The 21,484-nt window shown below is 36.3% G+C and overlaps 2 protein-coding genes across 4 annotated transcripts in view; one reads left to right on the top strand and one right to left on the bottom strand.

The window, feature by feature from the left end:
- LOC123538768 (glycerol-3-phosphate dehydrogenase, mitochondrial-like) overlaps positions 1 to 1,034 on the bottom strand; it is an 80,505-nt gene extending 79,471 nt beyond the window's left edge. For 2 of the 3 annotated variants that reach the window (XM_045323087.2, XM_045323086.2), the window contains exon 1: positions 944 to 1,034. The gene's annotated coding sequence lies outside the window, so the exon portion shown is untranslated. The remainder of the gene's footprint in view (positions 1 to 943) is intronic. The other variant, XM_045323085.2, reaches the window with a different exon arrangement.
- A 128-nt stretch (positions 1,035 to 1,162) lies between these two features.
- On the top strand, positions 1,163 to 3,268 carry LOC123538312 (39S ribosomal protein L4, mitochondrial-like). The gene has a single exon (XM_045322302.2). It carries the CDS (start codon positions 1,245 to 1,247, stop codon positions 2,160 to 2,162), a length of 918 nt encoding a protein of 305 aa, XP_045178237.2. The 5' UTR covers positions 1,163 to 1,244; the 3' UTR covers positions 2,163 to 3,268.
- The last annotated feature ends 18,216 nt before the right edge of the window (positions 3,269 to 21,484 follow it).

Consider the following 21,484-nt stretch of genomic DNA (forward strand, 5'->3'; position numbering starts at 1 on the left):
TGATGACAGAGAACATGTTCTGAATTTTAATCGGGTATTTGCCCTTTGGTCAAAATTAGCAAACACTCGATTAAAATTCGTAACATATTTTCTATAATCGGCGAATTTCACGATGTCGGGACAGCAGCCGTTTCAAAAATGTTTGTAGGTCATTTTTGGGAATAATTTGGTCTGAAATTGGGAAAAATGGTCATTATTTTCAATTGGGAAAGAAAGAAGGAAAAAAATCACTGCATTTATATATATATATAATATGGCCCAAAAAGTGCATCTCTGCACAAAGGTATACATTTGTAACCACCTATAACCCTTGGTTACTTTGGTTACATTCTATATGTCTATGGTTACATATTGTGATTGAACATTAGTAAACATCAATTGCAGCCATCTACATTTGTATCATGGCCGTATCTATCAAAATAACCCAGCAAACAAAAGACGTCTTTTTTTTATTGTTATGTCACCACAGCAAGTACTGTTCAGCAGAAAAAGAAGAAAGATTTATTGACATTTTGACAGACAGCTGATATACAAAATGGGGCCTACAACGCTATCATCCCAAATTTATAATCTTGCCATTACAGCAGACTGCGCTTGAATTATGAAGGTTGCTGCACTAGTTTGACTCTGAATCTCTGATGACAGATTACAACCAATTTTGGCTCTTGAAAATTAATTTACCAATCACGGACAAACATACTGTAGACATGTCATATTTTCTGTCTAAGTTACACAAAGACTGCACTCGAATTTTGAAGGTTGCTGCACCCGTCTGACTGAATCTCTGATGACAGATTACAACCAATCTGGGCTCTTGATAATTAATTTACCAACCACGGACAAACATACCGTAGACATGACATATTTTCTGTCTAAGTTACATAATAATTTAAATGAATTATTATGGCAAATTAAACCAATTAAACATATATAAAAAGCATACTTGAAATAAACATCCGAAAATGTGAGAAATTCTGTTTCTGCTGACCTTCACCTTGCGGAAATATTTTTGATGAAAACTTTTCTTTTTTTTTTCTTTGATTTTGTAAAGTTTTGCATGATATATCATTTCCAAATAGAAATGTGCCTAAAAGTTCTGTTTATAAACTTTTTAAAACTTCGTAAATAAGATTCATGAATTTTAATCTGACCATTCAAAATAAATTTCGTTTAAATTATGTGAAACGGTGAAGGTCGAACCCGTGAGAGCACATTTTCATAAGTTTTAAAAACAACGAAACAAAATGTTGTTTTCGAAGAACATATTGAAAATTGCTACTTTGCAAAAGATATTTTCACTTGCTCGTTATCAAAAGCGAACTTTATCTACGAGTGTCAGTCTTCAGTTTTACCACGGAAACAAGATGAATTCAGACGAGTTTCTTGAAGATGATGACGGTCTTTATGAAGTGCAGGAAAGGCCCCCTCTACCGTTGATTACTTCAAGAAATATAGAATTTCCTAACCCATATGTTGCATCTAAGCAGGCATGGCTTGAAAACTTAGATACTGTTCAATCACAGAAACTAGGAATTATAGATCTCCATCCAGATATATTTGGAAGGCCACCGAGGATTGATTTGTTGCACAGAAATACTAAGTGGCAATACTTGTATAAGTACATTAACTATGAATGTACACAATCAAGAGCTGAACGACCAGGCGGAGGACGGAAACCGTGGAAACAGAAGCGTACAGGTAAACATCGTGCAGGAAGCATCCGTGCACCGCAGTGGAGAGGTGGCGGAGTATCACATGGACCGCGTGGACCTCTTTCAAAATTCTACATGCTGGCAGATACTGACCGTGTTCTAGGATTGTGTATAGCCTTATCAGTCAAATATGCTCAAAATGATCTCCATATAGTGGATTCGTTACAAATCCCATCAGATGAACCAGAATATCTGGAGGAACTTCTTGACACACGGTTTTGGGGATTTTCTGCACTATTTGTGGATGACAGAGATATCATGCCTCAAAATATTGCACTTGCTGCTAGTGAAATTGGGCACATTAATCTGATGCCAGTGTATGGACTAAACGTATACAGTATGCTAAAGCATGAAACACTTATACTAACTCTTAGTGCAGTGGAAAAAATTGAGAAAAAACTGCTTGAGAAACTACACAGTCCAGTTACTAATGTTGCATTTAAGCGATAACATTTTGACAAACATAAATTCGAATTTACTCCCATCTTTATATTGTAAGAAAATAAAACAATACAGGTTGTCTTTGAGTTGTCTGCTGTCAAATGTTTTGACAGCTCTTCTTGGGAAAAGCAAGATGTGCTCTGTGTTATATTTAAATTAAGTTGCATTTCTTTTCATTATTGTCTCTTAGACTTTTGATAATTCATTGCATCACAGTTGTATATACCTAGTGACTTGCAGTTATTCAAGATTTTAGACTTAATTATTAAGTTAATAATTGATTCGTGCATTTAATGATTGATATTTAACACTAAGTTACAAGAATGAAACAAGATGCAGTCAGGTGCTATCTGAAGTGCATTGCATTAAATCACATTACTTTGCATACATATGTAATTTTATAAAATGATAATGGTCTAAAAATTTGTGTAGAAATTTAAACTTGATGTCCATTATACTGTACTGGTACTGATGATAAACCCGAGCAGAAAAAATGAGGTTTTTTACCTGTACCTTTTTTATTTCTGCAAATTGTAATCAACGGTCGGTATCAGAATAAAGCTTAACCTTTGCTGAAAACTTTACATAATTCAAATTTATATTTAGTAAACAAAGTCACACGAAGTGAGGCCCGGAAAGGGGTATGTAAAAAGGGGATTGTATGAATGTTGACTGATGATAAATTCGAACACTTTGTCATTTACAAAATTTTCTTGGTATTATTATATTGAAACTTTCCCCAAAAAGCTGCAACAGTCATTCCTGATCAAGTTATGAAAAGTTACCAAATGTCAGGCCTTCATGTTTCGACAGTGAGCATGCGCAAAAAACACCCTCTTCCCCAGTAATTTTGGATAAATATTTTTTATACAATTTATGTAAGTCATTTATTTATACAGAATATTTACTAATTTTGTTTTTGTTTACACCAGTTGGTGTTGTAAGTGGAAACTATTAGATGGTGTGTTCAATTTTATAAATAACCGATTGCAATCGAATATTTCCAAGGTGGTCGACTTTATCATCTGTCCGGGTTTATCATCAATACCAGTATGCTTATTCTATATTAAACTGTTCAGATTGTTTGAATTAGGTATTAAAAATGAAGATGAATATTTTGTTTTAATTTTCTGTTGGTAAAATCTTTGTTTAGGTCCAATTTTCTCAAACACTGTACGTTATAAGAGCGTTAGCTCTGAATTTTTTGTACCCTTGTTCATTTTCATTTTCTTAGTAAGGGGACCAAGAACCATCAAAATACCGCAGTAAACAAAGTTAAGGAGAAGGTACACTAGAGTCACTATGTCTGTATGGCAGTTATCTGTGCGTTTACTTGTAACAAGTCATAAAAGGATTACTTCATGCTTGTACACAGTTTTATAGTTATAAGATCTAGATATATGGTGACTTTGGCTGTTTTTAACTATACAAAGTATATTGAGAGCTGTTTTACTTACGTAACACTGACATCTGTGTCCACACCTTGGTTTAAGTTTCGATGTACTTGCAGTTTTTCACTGATTTGCTGGACTTTACTTCAGATTTAAACAGGGATCATCCTACAAGGCGATTTGGGTGATATCATCGCTGTAAAGTTGGCCACATGGCCCAAATTATCGCCTCTGGGCGAAATCCAAATCGCCGAGTTTTTCTTAATAGTGTTGTAATCTGTTGTAAAACTTAATGCGCATTCTAGATTTAATTACCGATAAATTCATTGTGAACTTTGTAAAAAGCTGATAAACTTAACGAGTGCATGATCTTATGCATCAGCTGTATATTATTTCTTGATTTTTATTAAAATTACTTCAAAAATTATTTCAAATATGGCCAATTTCTGTAAGTGAATTGACTGGGCGCTGTGGATAAAAAACGATTCCATGAACGTCTGAACTGCCGTACAAAATTTTGTAAAAATTTGGCCAATATCTACAAGTTTGGTATTATTTTCAACATGTTCCAAAAGATTAATAAATAAATCAATTAAATGTATAAATCTGAACAAGTTGATGCAAGAATCGGGCATTATTAAAGCACGAGAATCGCAACATGAATGAAAATGATGAGAAATAACTTAGATCTAATTTTAAGTTTAAAAGAAAAATAAGCTCAAGGTAAAAGGTTTACCCTTTCACTATCCATAACAGTGGCTGGGGATTTAGCTGTCTTTCAGACTGCCTTGTTTGATACAAACTTGCAAAATATTTTAAACAAAAGTATATCTTGGATTTCATGATGAATCTGGCAGATCCAAGCATAGGTTCCGGAGTTACGGCCCCTGTGATAGCCAAAATTTGCTATTATTTTTAGCTCGACTATACGAAGTATAAGGAGAGCTATCCTACTCGACCTGGCGTCGCCGTCTTTCTGTGTCCCCACCTCGGTTAAAGTTTTTTTACACTTTCTCTTTTTTCAACTTATCTCTGTAATTACTTGATGGATTTGATTCAAACTTGAAATACTTATTCCTCATCATCATCCACAGCATCTGACATAAGGGCCATAACTCTGGCACCAATATTTCACGAATTATCCCCCCTTTTCACTTAGATTTTCAGTTTAAAGTTTTGATGCACTTTCACTCTATCTCTGTTATTACTGAATGGATTTGATTCAAACTTAAAATAGTTGTTCAACATCATCACCCACATCATATGACACAAGGTGCATGAATCTGGCACAATTTTTTCATGAATTATTCCCCCTTTTTAATTAGAATTTCAGGTTAAAGTTTTGATGCACTTTCACTCTATCTCTGTTATTACTGAATGGATTTGATTCAAACTTAAAATAGTTGTTCAACATCATCACCCATATCATATGACACAAGAAGCATAACTCTGGCATAATTTTTCATGAATTATTCCCCTTTTTACTTAGAATTTCAGGTTAAAGTTTTATGCACTTTCACTCTATCTCTGTTATTAGTGAATGGATCTGATTCAAACTTAAATAATTGTTTAACATCATTACCCTTATCATATGACACAATGTGCATAACTCTGGGACCAATTTTTCATGAATTATTTCCCCTTTTTACTTAGAATTTTAGGTTAAAGTTTTGATGCACTTTCACTCTGTTATTACTGAATGGATTTGATTCAAACTTAAAATAGTTGTTCAACATCATCACCCACACCATATGATGCAAGGTGCATAACTCTGGCACCAATTTTTCATTAATTATTTCCCCTTTTTACTTAGAATTTTAAGTTAAAGTTTTGGTGCACTTTCACTCTATCTCTGTTATTACTGAATGGATTTGATTCAAACTTAAAATAGTTGTTCAACATCATCACCCACATCATATGACACAAGATGCATAACTCTGGCACCAATTTTTCATTAATTATTTCCCCTTTTTACTTAGAATTTTAAGTTAAAGTTTTGATGCACTTTCACTCTGTCTCTGTTATTACTGAATGGATTTGATTCAAACTTAAAATAGTTGTTCAACATCATCACCCACACCATATGACACAAGGTGCATAACTCTGGCACCAATATTTAATGATTTATGCCCCTTTTTGCTTAGGGTATACTTATATAGTGTTTTGATACATTTTATCTTTACCTCTCTTATTACTTTAAGTTGATATTTTTGACATAGACTCAGGCTATTGTGCAATATCTTCATCCACAATTGGAGTCATAAAACACTCCAGTGACATTTCTAGTTTCCTCAGATGTGCCCAGTTTCACTATCCAGCATCGAAATAGTCGAGCGTGCTGTCTCCTGTGACAGCTTTTGTTTACATTGTGAACACGACGGAAGTGACATTTTGCATTTGATTCTAACCACACTTACACAAAACTTAAGTCTCAATAAGATCTCGGTTCCTTTCGAAAACTGGTTAGAATCCATTATGGGGTTTAGAATAGAGTTGCCCCATGTGGTTCTGGGACGATCTGTGTATGAAAAGAATTGGAACCACTGCCTTACCCTTGCATGATCATAAGAGGGGACTGATAGGGTCTTAACACTTGGTTTTGCTGTAACTCTGTGATTCCAGCAGGTATGCAAATTTTGATTCCATACCTCACGTTTTTATTTAGCTGTAAATGAGATATGAAACCAAAATTTGTAGTCCTGTTTGGCGCCATATAACCTATACTGTGTTGGTGCGCCGTAAAATCCAAATAAATAAATTAGACTAGAGTTACTGCCCCTGAAAGGCACAAAATGTTTTATTCTCGCGCCTTCATCCAGATAGAGATTTCATTTGTGCTTTATTTTGAAACAAACTTGCACAGAATGTTTATCTTTACAATATCATGACCAAGTTTGGAACTGAGTCATTTGGGGTAAAAAACTAGGTCACTGGGTCAAATTGAAAGAGAAGCTAGACCCTATCTTAATGAAACTTGGCCAAAATGTTTATCTTGCTGATTTCAATGCCAGATAAAAACTGGGTCATGTTAGGTCAAAAACTAGGTCTCACTGTCAAATGAAGGGAAAAGCTTGTCAGAATGTTCATCTTGATGATTCCTAGGCCAAGTTTGAATCTGAGTCATGTGGGGTCAAAAAGTAGGTCACTCTCTCAAATCATAGGAAATGCTTGTTAACACTCTAGAGGCCATATTTATGACCCTTGGTATGAATATTTATCTTGATGATTCTTATACCAACTTTGGCAAGTTCAAAACTGGGTCATATGGGGTTGGAAACTAGGTCACCTGGTCAAATGAAAGGAAAAGCTTGTTAACACTCTTGAAGCCACATTTCTGATCTTGTCTTCATGAAACTTTTCAGAATATTCATCTTGATGATTCCTACATTAAGTTCGAAACTTTGTCATGCGGAGTCAGAAACTATTTCACTCGCTTAAAACACTTGTTAACACTCCAGAGGCCAAATTTATGACCCTATCTTTATGAAACTTAGTAAGAATGTTTATCTTGATGATTCCAAGGCTAGGTTTAACAGATGAGTGATAAGGGTTATCATGACCCTCTTGTTTATGAATTTTGCCCCTTTTTAGTTAAATTCCAAGTTAAATTTCTTGCTCTTTCACCTATCTTTGTTATTAGTCCACCATCATCAGATATTGGGCTATTCAAATCACTCTGCGTCAGTGGTCCGTCGTCCATCCGTAAACAATTCTTGTTGTCGCATCTCCTCAGAAACTACCTGGGGGATTTTGACAAAACTTTGTCAGAATGATATATTGGTACCCTAGTTGTGTCCTTCTGAAAATCAGACTGGTTCAACAATTTTTGATTGAGTTATGGCCCTTTCTTTATTTTTATAATTTACATAAATTTATATAGAGAAAAGCTTTGAAAATCTTGTTCAAACCACTGGGCCTAGGACTTTGATATTTGGTATGTAGCATCATCTAGTGGTCCTCTACTAAGAATGTTGAAATTATACCCCTAGGGTCTAATATGGCTCTGCCCCCGGGGTCACATGGTTTATATAGACTTATATAGGGAAAACCTTGCCCATAACCTACAACATTCAAATTTGGACCACATGTATAGTTTTGAGTGGCTAGATGAACCTTGACACGAGTTGACCTTGATCTTGACCTAGTGACCTGCTTTCACATTTCTTTAGCTATGTACAGCCTTTAAATTTGGACCACAGGTATATATTTTGTGTACCGAAATAAACTTTGACCATGACATTGACCTAGTGACCTACTTTCACATTTTTGAAGTAAAAAGGCTTCAGATTTGGACCACATGCATAGTTTTGTGTTCCGAAATGAAATTTGACCTTGATTTTGACTTGGTGACCTACTTTCACATTTCTCAAGCTACAGCCTTCAAATTTGGACCACATGCATAGTTTTTGTGTACCGAAATGAACTTTGACCTTGAGATTGATCTAGTGACCTACTTTCACATTTCTCAAGCTACAGTCTTCAAATTTGAAGCACATGCATAATTTTGTGTACCAAAATGAACTTTGACCTTGAAATTTATCTAGTGACTTACTTTCACATTTCTCAAGCTTCAGCTTTCAAATTTGGACCACATGCAAAGTTTTGTGTACAGAAATGATTTTTATGCCCCCGGCATCTACTGATGCGGGAGGCATATAGTGATTGTCCTGTCCGTCCGTTCGTCCATTCATCCGTCCGTACAAGGTTAACCAAATGGGACCGTTTCATCTAGCATCAATACCCCTTACTAGAATGACTTGATACTAATGCAGATGTAACGTGTAACCATTCCTCATCTTCAGACATCACCTGACCTCAGTTTGACCTTGACCTTGACCTCATTTTGGGCTTAGGTTGCTTTATATGGGCCATCTCTTGGTTAACCAAATGAGACCGTTTCCTCTAGCATCAATACCGCTTACTAGCATGAATTGATACTAATACAGATGTAAACTGTGACCATTCCTCATCTTCAAACATCACCTGACCTCAGTTTGACCTTGACCTCATTTTGGACTAAGGTTGCTTTATATGGGCCATCTCTTGGTTAACCAAATGGGACCGTTTCCTCTAGCATCAATACTGCTTACTAGCATGAATTGATACTAATACAGATGTAACCTGTGTCCATTCCTCATCTTCAAACATCACCTTACCTCAGTTTGACCTTGACCTCGTTTTGGACTTAGGTTGCTTTGTATCGACAACAATGCCAGCAGGGGCATCAAGTGTTTATTGAACGCAGCTCCTTGTTGACCTTGATTTTGACCTTTAGCTAGTCTTGAAATTTGGAACATTCAAACATGGCTCAATGGTGGGTGCCAAGTCAGTGAGTTGAAGTTTGCAGTTGAAGATCACTCTGTGATCTCTTGTTAGTTAATGGATTTGATTCGGACTGAAAATTGTTGTTCACATCACCTTCCTCAGCATAAGACATTACATGTAGGTCCATAACTCTGGCACAGATATGTCATGAATTATGTCTCCTTTTACCTTAGAATGTCAGTTTAATGTTGTCATGTTTTTTTCACAATATCTCTGTTTTTAGCTCACCTGTCACAAAGTGACAAGGTGAGCTTTTGTGATCGCGCGGTGTCCGTCGTCCGTCCGTGCATGCGTCCGTAAACTTTTGCTTGTGACCACTCTAGAGGTCACATTTTTCATGGGATCTTTATGAAAGTTGGTCAGAATGTTCATCTTGATGATATCTAGGTCAAGTTCGAAACTGGGTCACACGCCTTCAAAAACTAGGTCAGTAGGTCTAAAAATAGAAAAACCTTGTGACCTCTCTAGAGGCCATATATTTCACAAGATCTTCATGAAAATTGGTCAGAATGTTCACCTTGATGATATCTAGGTCAAGTTCGAAACTGGGTCACGTGTCATCAAAAACTAGGTCAGTAGGTCTAAAAATAGAATAAACCTTGTGACCTCTCTAGAGCCCATATATTTCACAAGATCTTCATGAAAATTGGTCAGAACGTTCATCCTGATGATATCTAGGTCAAGTTCGAAACCGGGTCACGTGCCATCAAAAACTAGGTCAGTAGGTCAGATAATAGAAAAATCTTGTGACCTCTCTAAAGGCCACTTTTTCATGGGATCTGTATGAAAGTTGGTCTGAATGTTCATCTTGATGATTTCTAGGTCAAGTTCGAAACTGGGTCACCTGCGGTCAAAAACTAGGTCAGTAGGTCTAAAAATAGAAAAACCTTATGACCTCTCTAGAGGCCATATATTTCCTGAGATCTTCATGAAAATTGGTCAGAATGTTCACCTTGATGATATCTAGGTCAAGTTCGAAACTGGGTCACTTGCCTTAAAAAACTAGGTCAGTAGGTCAAATAATAGAAAAACCTTGTGACCTCTCTAGAGGCCATATTTTTCATGGGATCTGTATGAAAGTTGGTCTGAATGTACATCTTGATGATATCTAGGTCAATTTTGAGAGTGGTTCATGTTCCGTTAAAAACTAGGTCAGTAGGTCAAATAATAGAAAAACCTTGTGACCTCTCTAAAGGCCATATTTTTCACGGGATCTGCATGAAAGTTGGTCTGAATGTTCATCTTGATGATATCTAGGTCAAGTTCGAAACAGGGTCATGTGCGGTCAAAAACTAGGTCAGTAGGTCTAAAAATAGAAAAACCTTGTGACCTCTCTAGAGGCCATACTTGTGAATTGATCTCCATAAAAATTGGTCAGAATGTTCACCTTGATGATATCTAGGTCAAATTTGAAACTGGGTCACGTGCCTTAAAAAACTAGGTCAGTAGGTCAAATAATAAAAAAACATTGTGACCTCTCTAGAGGCCATATATTTCACAAGATCTTCATGAAATTTAGTCAGAATGTTTACCTTGATGATATCTAGGTCAAGTTCGAAACCGGGTCACGTGCCATCAAAAACTAGGTCAGTAGGTCTAAAAATAGAAAAACCTTGTGACCTCTCTAGAGGCCATATATTTCACAAGATCTTCATGAAAATTGGTCAGAACGTTCATCTTGATGATATCTAGGTCAAGTTCAAAACCGGGTCACGTGCCATCAAAAACTAGGTCAGTAGGTCAGATAATAGAAAAACCTTGTGACCTCTCTAAAGGCCACATTTTTTATGGGATCTGTATGAAAGTTGGTCTGAATGTTCATCTTGGTGATATCTAGGTCAGTTTCGAAAGTGGGTCATGTGCCGTCAAAAACTAGGTCAGTAGGTCAAATAATAGAAAAACCTTGTGACCTCTCTATAGGCCATATTTTTCATGGGATCTGTATGAAAGTTGGTCTGAATGTTCATCTTGATGATATCTAGGTCAAGCTCGAAACAGGGTCATGTGCGGTCAAAAACTAGGTCAGTAGGATTAAAAATAGAAAAACATTGTGACCTCTCTAGAGGCCATACTTGTGAATGGATCTCCATAAAAATTAGTAAGAATGCTCACCTTGATGATATCTAGGTCAAGTTCGAAACTGGGTCACGTGCCTTCAAAAACTAGGTCAGTAGGTCAAATAATAAAAAAACCTTGTGACCTCTCTAGAGGCCATACTTTTCATGGGATCTGTATGAAAATTGGTCTGAATGTTCATCTTGATGATATCTAGGTCAAGTTTGAAACTGGGTCAACTGCGGTCAAAAACTAGGTCAGTAGGTCTAAAAATATTAAAATCTTTTGACCTCTCAAGAGGCCATATTTTTCATTGGATCTTCATGAAAATTGATCTGAATGTTCACTTTGATGATATCTAGGTCAGTTTCGAAACTGGGTCACGTGCGGTCAAAAACTAGGCCAGTAGGTATAAAAATAGAAAAACCTTGTGACCTCTCTAGAGGCCATATTTTTCATGAGATCTTCATGAAAATTAGTGAGAAAGTTCACCTTGATGATATCTAGGTAAAATTCAAAACAGGGTCACGTACCTTCGAAAACTAGGTCAATAGGTCAAATAATAGAAAAACCTTGTGACCTCTGTAGAGACCACATTTTTCAATGGATCTTCTTGAAAATTGGTCAGAATTTTTATCTTGATAATATCTAGGTCAAGTTCAAAACTGGGTCACACGAGCTCAAAAACTAGGTCACTATGTCAAATAATAGAAAAAACGACGTCATACTCAAAACTGGGTCATGTGGGAAGAGGTGAGCGATTCAGGACCATCATGGTCCTCTTGTTTTTAAATGGATTTGATTCTAAATTTTGTTTCTCATTGTTAACAGCATGATATAACAGATGGTACAATACTCCTGTAGAAGTATTCATGAATTATATCCCTTTTATATTTAGTTAATGTTTTAATACACTTTCACTATATTTCTGTTAGGATTGAAAAAGTGTTTCTGGTATCCCGACATACCCTAAATTTTTGGCCTGACCCTAAATGTTTTTATGGCCTTGGAGAATTTTGTTTTCAACTTTTTAACAAAAAGTTGCAAAACTGCACTTTTATGCTTTAAACATGAGCAGTGAATGTTAGAAATTAACTTACTGATACTCTAAAGGCATAACCATCTTATTTATTATAATTGTATTCATTTTTTGACACAAAAATAATTTCCGAGAAGTTCGACGTAATAAAAAAAAATTTAAAAATAAATTACCAACCTACAAACCCTGATGTTTCCGAGCATGTAACTAGAAATAAACATTTTTTTAGGCCTTATTAAAACTAATACTTAGTACATTGACTCATATTTAAACTATTGTCCAATATCATTATCATTAAACATTCCAGTGATAACTCCAGCTTCCTTAGTTATGCCCTATTTCATTATCCGGCATTGAAATAGTCAGGTGTTGTTATTACAATCCAGTTTTATTTTCAAGAGACTAGAATTAGGGCCCCTTTTAGTTAGAAATAGAGCTGTTGTACTCTGACTGGCGTCGGCGTCCTTCAATGTCCATACTTTGGTTAAACTTACGATGCACTATCTCTTTTTAGCTCACCTGTCACATAGTGAAAAGGTGAGCTTTTGTGATTGTACGTCTGTCTGTCCTTCAATAATTTTTTGTGTACACGATGAAGACCACATTTTGCAATCGATTTTAATCTAACTTGCACACAACTTGTACTAGCATAATAACTCGGCCCCTTTCGAAAATGGGCCAGATTCCATCAAGGGTTCCAGAGTTATGGTTTCTTAAAGGGCCACATGTTTGCTATTGTGGTTTATGAACACGGTAGAGTCCACACTTTGCAATCGATTTTAATCAAACTTGCAAATAAATTTTATTGGCATAATATCTCAGCTTCTTCCGAATACTGGACAGGTCCAAAGTTATGGCCCCTTAAACGGCTAAGGTTTGCTATTTTGTCTTGCAGTCATGTATATAGAGTCTTCATTTACGGTTTTATTTGAAACAAACTTGCAAAACATCTTTTTATGCCCCCAAAGGGAGGCATATTAGTTTTCACCTGTCAGTCCATTCGTTAGTTCATCCAAACGTTAACTTTTTGCCTGAAGGCACTTTACTCTTGAACCACTGCACCCATGACCTTCAAACATCACATGCTGATAGTACTTAATGAGTAGGCGATCCCTACTGACTTTGGGGTCACCAGGTCAAAGCTCAAGGTCACCAGGTTAAAGGTCAAGGTGCTGCGGGAGCATTTGTCACCATTAGTGACAGCTCTTGTCCTACAATAGATCTTGGATACCATGATGAATCCACCAGATCCAGTCACAGGTTCTGGAGTTACGGCCACTGATTGGTCCCTGAAAGAGTGGAAATTTGTTAATGTTTACCTTATGAACAGGATAGAAGTGACATTTTACATTTACACTTACACACAAGTGACAACATTTCGTCACAATAATATCTTGGTTCCTGTCAAATACCGTCTAGATTCCATCATTGATTCTGTAGTTACTGCTCCTGAAAGGGGCAAATATTTCTCTCTTTTTTGGCCCTTTAAGCCATATAGAGGTCTCATTTATGCTATGATTTGATAAAAACTTGCACAGAATCTTTATCTTGATGATCTCTAGGCCAAGTTCGAAACCGGATCATATGGAGTCAAAAACTAGGTCACCAGGTCAAATCAAAGGAAAAGCTTATTAACACCCTAGAGGCATCGTTTATGATCTTATCGTAATGGAACTTGGTCAGAATGGTTATCTTGATGGTTCCTAAGGTCAAGTTCAAAACTGTGTCAAAAATTAGGTCACCTTGTCAAATTAAAGGAAAAGCTTGTTAAGACTGTTGATGCCACACTTATGACCCTATCTTCGTGAAACTTGATCAGAATGTTTAACTTGATGATTCCTAGGCCATGTTTGGAACTGGGTCATGTGGGGTCAAAAACTAGATCACCACTCGAATCATAGGAAAAGCTTGTAAACACTGAAGAGGGCACATTTATGACCTTATCTTATGAAACTTTATCATCATGTTTATCTTGATGATTCCAAGGCCAAGTTTAACAGGTGTGTGGTTAATAGGGTCATTAAGACCCTCTTGAATGTACTTGCAGATACATTGCAGCAAGTTCCTTCTGATCTCCCCTCTTTATATAACAGCTATAGCCCCTGAAATAATTATAAAAGAAAGTTTAAGACTGTATGATATATTTGATAGTCTTATTTCTGTTTCTACCTATTGGGACCAGACGTATAGATGGTGCTTTTTTATAACAGTTCATTGAATTTTCTTGTTTTGAATGTTGCTTCATCAATGCTCACTGAGACAGACAAGCAAAGCTAACATATAATTAAAAAAAATTAAACAATACATGTACGTTCACAAGAATAACATAATGGATCTTCATTAAACGTGGGTTTTCTATCATCATTATTTTCAATATAAAGGCTAAAATTACTACTTGGTATGTAGCGTCCAGGCAATGTCCCCTCTCATGTTTATTCAAATGATCTTATTTAACCACTTCTGGGGACCGTTAAACATAAAAGAAGAAAAACATTTTAACAGCTTCCCATGAAACGCGAATGGAATTTCAACAAATTCGGTCTGTAGCATCCGAACAGTCCGCTCTCAGTTGCATTCAAATGGTTCCAGTTGACCTCAAATAGTCTGCTCTCAGTTTCATTCAGATGGTTCCAGTTGGCCTTAGATAGTCCGTTTTCAGTTTCATTCAGATGGTTCCAGTTGACCGCAAATAGTCCGTTCCCAATTTCATTCAAATGGTTCCAGTTGGCCTTAAATAGTCCGCGCTCAGTTTCATTCAAATGGTTTCAGTTGGCCTCAAACGGTCCGTTCTCAGTTTCATTCAAATGGTTCCAGTTGGCCTCAAATAGTCGGCTCTCGGTTTCATTCAGATGGTTACAGTTGGCCTCAAATAGTCGGCTCTCGGTTTCATTCAAATGGTTCCAATTAGTCTCAAATAGTCGGCTCTCGGTTTCAATTAAATGGTTTCAATTTGGCTCAAATAGTCCGCTCTCAGTTTCATTCAAATGGTTCCAGTTGACCTCAAATAGTCCGCTCTCAGTTTCATTCAAATGGTTCCAGTAGGCCTCAGATAGTCCGTTCCCAGTTTCATTCAAATGGTTCAAGTTGGCCTTAAATAGTCCGCACTCAGTTTCATTCAAATGGTTCCAGTTGGCCTCAAACGGTCCGTTCTCAGTTTCATTCAAATGGTTCCAGTTAGCCTCAAATAGTCGGCTCTCGGTTTCATTCGAATGGTTCCAGTTGGCCTTAATAATCGGCCCTTGGTTTCATTCAGATGGTTCCAGTTGACCTCAAATAGTCCGCTCTCAGTTTCATTCAAATGGTTCCAGTTGACCGCAAATAGTCCGTTCCCAGTTTCATTCAAATGGTTCAAGTTGGCCTTAAATAGTCCGCACTCAGTTTCATTCAAATGGTTCCAGTTGGCCTCAAACGGTCCGTTCTCAGTTTCATTCAAATGGTTCCAGTTAGCCTCAAATAGTCGGCTCTCGGTTTCATTCGAATGGTTCCAGTTGGCCTTAATAGTCGGCCCTTGGTTTCATTCAAATGGTTCCAATTAGCCTCAGATAGTCGGCTCTCGGTTTCACTCAAATGGTTCCAGTTGGCCTAAAATAGTCGGCTGTCAGTTTCATACAAATGGTTCCAGTTGGCCACAAATAGTCCGCACTCAGTTTCATTCAAATAGTTCCAATTGGCCTCAAATAGTCCGCTCTCAGTTTCATTCAAATGGTTACAGTTGGCCTCAAATAGTCAGCTCTCAGTTTCATTCAAATGGTTCCAACTGGCCTCTTTAAGAGGCCTTCAGAGCAAAAAAAAAAAAAAAAGAAAAAAAGTTAAACAACCTTATCTCATGAACCACTTGTTGGATCATCACTTGAATCGATCTATAGCATTCTTGTATAAGCCTCTGTCAAGTGTACAAACGTTTCTGCTTCGGCCTTTTTCAGACTACTAAAGCTAAAAATAAAAAACTTCACGAACCACTGCATTGATCTTCACAAAGTTGTGTCTGAAGAATCTTTGTATGGTACTCTCCAAATTTTGTTTAAGTGGTTCCGCTTTAATGTGAAGTCAGCTGCACCTAAAAATAGAAAAACGAACCTGAAGAGACTTCTCATGAACTGATAGATAAGTTTTTTACCAAACTTTGAAGCAATTTAGTATAGTTCAAATTTATTCTAATGATTCAATTTGGCCGCTTTTAAAGGCTGTCATAGCTAAAAATAGTAATAATAGATGGAACAACTTATTGCCATGAACCACATGATAAATCTTAACAAACTTGGCCTGTAATATCCTTTTTAGGGAACAGCAGAGGAAGAAATAGAAAAAAATACACTTTCAACCATTTGACAGATCTTCACCAAACTATCGGTATCTTCCTTGTATGATCCTCTCGCGAATATTTTCAAATGGTTCTTCTCGGACGCTGTTAGGGGTACGGTCTTCTCTCAAAGTTTTCAAATGCCAGCGTTCTACTTTGGGCCCTTTTAGGGGGAGATAGAGCCAAAGTTAGAAAAAGAAAACTTGTAGGATTTCTTCTCATGAACTACTTCATAGGTCGTCACCAAACTCGATCTGTAACATCCTTGCATGTATCTTTCTCACATTTGGTTTGTGTTGCTTGTCTCCCTTTAGGGGCTCCCAATGTTAAAGAAAAAAACTTAACTTTTAATAAACTACCGAACTTGGTTAGAAAAAAGTTTTAAGGTCATGATCCTCCTTAACTTGGAGACTTCGAGCCCATTCTGACCTCTTGTTATACATGTTGTACATTTGTTGTAGATACATTACGGTCAAAATGTTCTAGATGAGTGTTGATATTCAGTTTCGTTGCCTGAATATTTTTAGCGATTGTCCACTTAAAATTAGTTGCACAATCGCAAACATTCAACAAATAACATTTTACAAAAAATGCTACAGCATTTAATAGAAAAAACAACAGTTCTACTTGGAAAGATTATATTTATTTATTCATTTATGTCTCATTTATGAGCAATCTTAGGTAACATAAACATCACAGAAATATGCATACATTCATTCCATCCATAATAACTATGAGAACAGTAAACATTACTTAAAAACAAATTATCAAGAAACATGAATGTATTTACTTAGTATTACTAGAGAGTGGTTGCTAATCGATGTAAAAACTATTCTGTATCCATTGCTGATACATAAATGTTGCTTTTGTGCATACGTTTGATTCAGACACGCAAGTAAACTGAAATGAGGATATAATCGGGCATAGCAAACTCACCTTGAAACAGACTACATAATTCCATTTATATCTACGCTTCGAACATTCTCAGAGTCTCAGTCGGACAAAACGAACACTCTGTCGTCAAGACTGGCAGCAATGAAACCTGGATTCCGGCAATGTTTTCTAAGCGATCATTTCATACAATGCATCTGGTGGCTGAAACCTACCAGCATGCATGAGGAAGCATATAGATTTCCGTAAAGAAACTTCAATACCAGTTAGTATGATTTCTTTATATAGAAAGAGTCCTAGAAAGGATTTTAAATTAAAAGTGAATGACACATCGGCCTTTTATTACAGCTATCTGGTGTTATGCAATCGTTTTGTGTACGGTAATGACTTCTTAGTCCATCATCCCTTTCATTTTGTTGCACGGATTCATCATAAACAAGCTTCAATGACCGCTTAATACAATCCGCTAGAACATGCTCAGTGTTTGATATCAGAGTTATGCTAAGATGTCATATTGTTTTTCGTCACCTATGGCCTTTAAAATGATGGCAGGTAAGAACTAAACCTTTTCATTATAGTTCTGGTAACGTTAATGTTCCTTGTTGATACTGTATTTTGCAAGTGATGAATCAATAATTCAGCCGAATAATTCGGGTGCATTGTCCATCAAGTAATACCCTTTAAATAACTCCTTAACCACGACCTACATAGATGTTTTTTTCACATTCCACACAATAACTTACGGCGTCTCTTTCTTCACTTGATGATTTGCAAGGATCACAAGGCATAGCAGATCTTCTTTGACATATTACTTTTGTTCAGTAGTCTATGCATCATTGTGGCATTACTTTTGGAATTACTTAAATAACACGTTCCACAAATGATTTTTTTTTATAATCAACGAAATATCTAGATAAAACGAACAGACAGTACCCGTATTTTATAGCATATATTTTTTTTCATCGCCAGCCAACAATATAGTTTGTATTTATAATCCTATATTCCATATAGCATGTGAACAGACTTTTAAAACAGTACATGTAAAGTTTTTCTCTAGGCCCGACGTATTCAACAATAGTTAAAGACATCGCTTTGACCAAAAATTGTCTAACTGTTTGTCCATGGAAAACATGTTATTGTAAGTAATATATTGCTCTTTATTTAGACTCGATGTTGTTTTATCTTCTGGTTCGTTGATATTATAAAGTCTGTTCAATGTTTACAAGTGACAGACCTCCGATCAAGCTGGTGCTAGGGGGCGTGAGGGCTGTTAAAATCATTACATCTCTTGAACAGACTCGGTTGAAGTGAGTCTGCTATTAGTTTTTACTTCGTTGTCTTCGATGATTCAACAGAATTATCTTACTGATTTATAGTGGCCTTCTGCAGTGTTGCCAACCCTTCAGCTACTTAAAAAATGCGGTTACCTGTAATAAGCTGAAAAACTTGTATAATTATCACAATGGGACTACAATGTAACCAACTGAACCTTTACTATAACATTGTAACACTAAAAGTAGGAATGTTTACCTAAGTTGTAAAACATTAATACTCGAGGTATACGAAGTTACAGAAAGATATATCATTTGACAAACAAAATATATCTATTATTCAGTCTGGACGAAAAATAGACATAGATATGTGTTAGCGCCGAAGTTTGAAATACTGTACTAAACCATAAAAAGTCTAAAGTCATTTTCTTTGAAATGACGGATTCTGACAGCGTGAGAAAAGGGCCAAAGGAAGCTTCGTGTAGAAAAGGGATTATAAGTTTTGGTTTGTCAATATATAGCAGTTCTGATGAAATTAAAGAGGGTAAGAGTTCACATGTCTTCAAGAGTTCTGAATGTGACCCTTGCAGTTGTTTTATGTGCGACAGATTGTACGGTTGCCGAATATAATAAGACAATAACATGAAATGAAGCTAGAACAATAGTCCGACTGTATACATGTGATGTTTTACTTCATAACAGAAATTTGAGTAAATATGCAAATGCTGAACCAGCTCCAGTATAAATAGAGAACGATAACGAAAACATTATCGGAAAAGTTGATTATGTCTTTATTGGTAATTCAGGGTTCACTTCATGGTAAATCAGGTTTTTTATAGTCAATATACAATTCAAAAGTAGTACAACTATTTTGTCACGGATAATGGTTTCACTACCCGATTCTCCTTTTACAAATACCGTGCGAGAGTAGTACGTAGTACAGCTGTTGTGGAATATACATTGTATAAATGGAATAGCCAAAAACACGGTGCGACGCAGCCGCTAGTTTAAGGTCGGATAGGTTTGCTCTACATGTAGAGTAGCACACCCTTTAAACGACTGTACTACCCCTCTTCCTCTTGCGAGTGATCAAAACAATAAACTGACAGCTAAAAGCTGAAGAACAGCATTTTAAATTGACTGATTTGCTTTGAAGGTATGTATATTTATATTTTATTGGAAGCTGAACATGATTTGTTTCTGTATATAATGTGTTAGTTTGATCACAGGTAGAATTTTAGCAAAAACTCAACTGATCACTGATTTTGTCAAGAAATTGTACATTGTCGGCGTCAAAAGTACATATTTTCATGCTTGAAGAATGACCTGCATGTAAATTCAACTGTTTCATGCATAAAGAAACAATTCTAGTTTGGTAAAATAAATTAAAATCTTTGATAAATTCTCCAATTTGTTTATAACGGTCAATGAAAGAAGATTCGGTGTTATTTCCTGACTGTATGCATGCTTGCTCAAGAACTGTACAAGTGCTTGCGAGTTTCGTAAAAAGACTGTATGCCTGTTTGAGAGTGACTTATTTATAAAATATCGGCGTTTCTTATGCTCCTGTAGTATTTCTTCATAATTATAATCCTCAAACAAAGTTTGAAGGAGGGTGGTATATAGCAATCAACATGCGGTCTGTCTATTAGGTCTGTTTGTATATGTGGCCTCATAAAGGCCGTGCAATTACTTCATTACTTCAACACTATTACACCTACCTCTCATAAAGTTTACACACACGCATCGGCAATATGTAGTTAATGTCTGTCTTATTCTTTTCATTTTCTTTTTAAAGTGACACTTAAAGGTGAAACAGGGTCTGCTTTTCATGTCCGTGCCATGACTTCTTTATGCATTAAGGGATTCTGAAATAACTTGGCACAAATGTTCACCACCATGAGAACACAATGAGACGATGTGCCGCACACAAGACTATATTTTCTAGAACTTCAACCCATTGAAACCGATATATCATCGCAACTACAATTAATAAGGTTTGAAAATATGAACAGTAAATGGGGTGACTTTGTGTGAAACGGCGCCAGATTGAATCCACTAATCCTTTGTGGATCGCTTTCTTGACAGCGTCGCACAGTAAACAGCTCTATTTTGGTCTTTGCATTTGTCATAAACACACGGAATTTAACATGAAACTTGTCTTATTTTACTGAAAATACATTCTGCGAATGAAATAAGTCACCATTTTACAAGTAGAAGTGCCATTAGGGGAAAAAAGAGGGTTTATTTGCTCACCTGAGCAAGAAGTGCTCAAGTTGAGCTTCTGTGATCACCCTGTGTCCGTAGTCCGTCGTCGTCTGGCGTCAACAATTTGGCTGTAAACACTGTAGAGGCCACATTTTTGCCCCAGTCTTAATAAAACTTGGTCAGAATGTTACCCTCAATAGAATCTTGGACGAGTTCGATATTGGGTCATCTGGGCTCAAAAAATAGGTCAAATCAAAGGAAACTGTTGTTAACAGTCTAGAGATCACAATATGGCCCAATCTTAATGAAACTTGGTCAGAATGTTACCCTCAATAGAATCTTAGACGAGTTCGATATTGGACCATTTGGGTTCAAAAACTAGGTCACCAGAACAAATCAAAGAAAAAGCTAGTTATCAGTCTAGTTGCCACAATTGGGACCAATTATTAATGAAACTTTTTTAAGAATGTTACTTTTGATGATATTTAGGTCGCGTTCAAATCTGGGTCAGATGGGTCAAAAACGTGTTCACCAGGTCAAATCAAAGGAAAAGCTAGTAAACACTGTAGACGCCACATCTATGACCGTATCGTAATAAAACTTTGTCAGAATATTAATCGTGATATTCTGTAGGTGACTTTTAAATCTGGGTCAACTGGAGTCAAAACCTAGGTCATCAGATAAAATCAAAGGAAAAGCCTGTTAACTCGCTAAAGGCCATAATTATGGCAATATCTCTATGGAACTTGGTCAGAATGTTAATCTTGATGATCTTTAGGCAAAGATCAAATCTTGGGCAAGTGGGTTCACCTGTTTTGACATCAAAGGAAACTCTTATTAACACTCTAGAG

The sequence above is a fragment of the Mercenaria mercenaria genome, chromosome 18 (genome assembly GCF_021730395.1).
Source record: "Mercenaria mercenaria strain notata chromosome 18, MADL_Memer_1, whole genome shotgun sequence".
NCBI lineage: Eukaryota > Metazoa > Mollusca > Bivalvia > Venerida > Veneridae > Mercenaria > Mercenaria mercenaria.

Bases quoted from the DNA above. Each gene is read 5' to 3' on its own strand.
- LOC123538312 (XM_045322302.2), top strand. From the start codon at position 1,245: ATGTTGTTTTCGAAGAACATATTGAAAATTGCTACTTTGCAAAAGATA.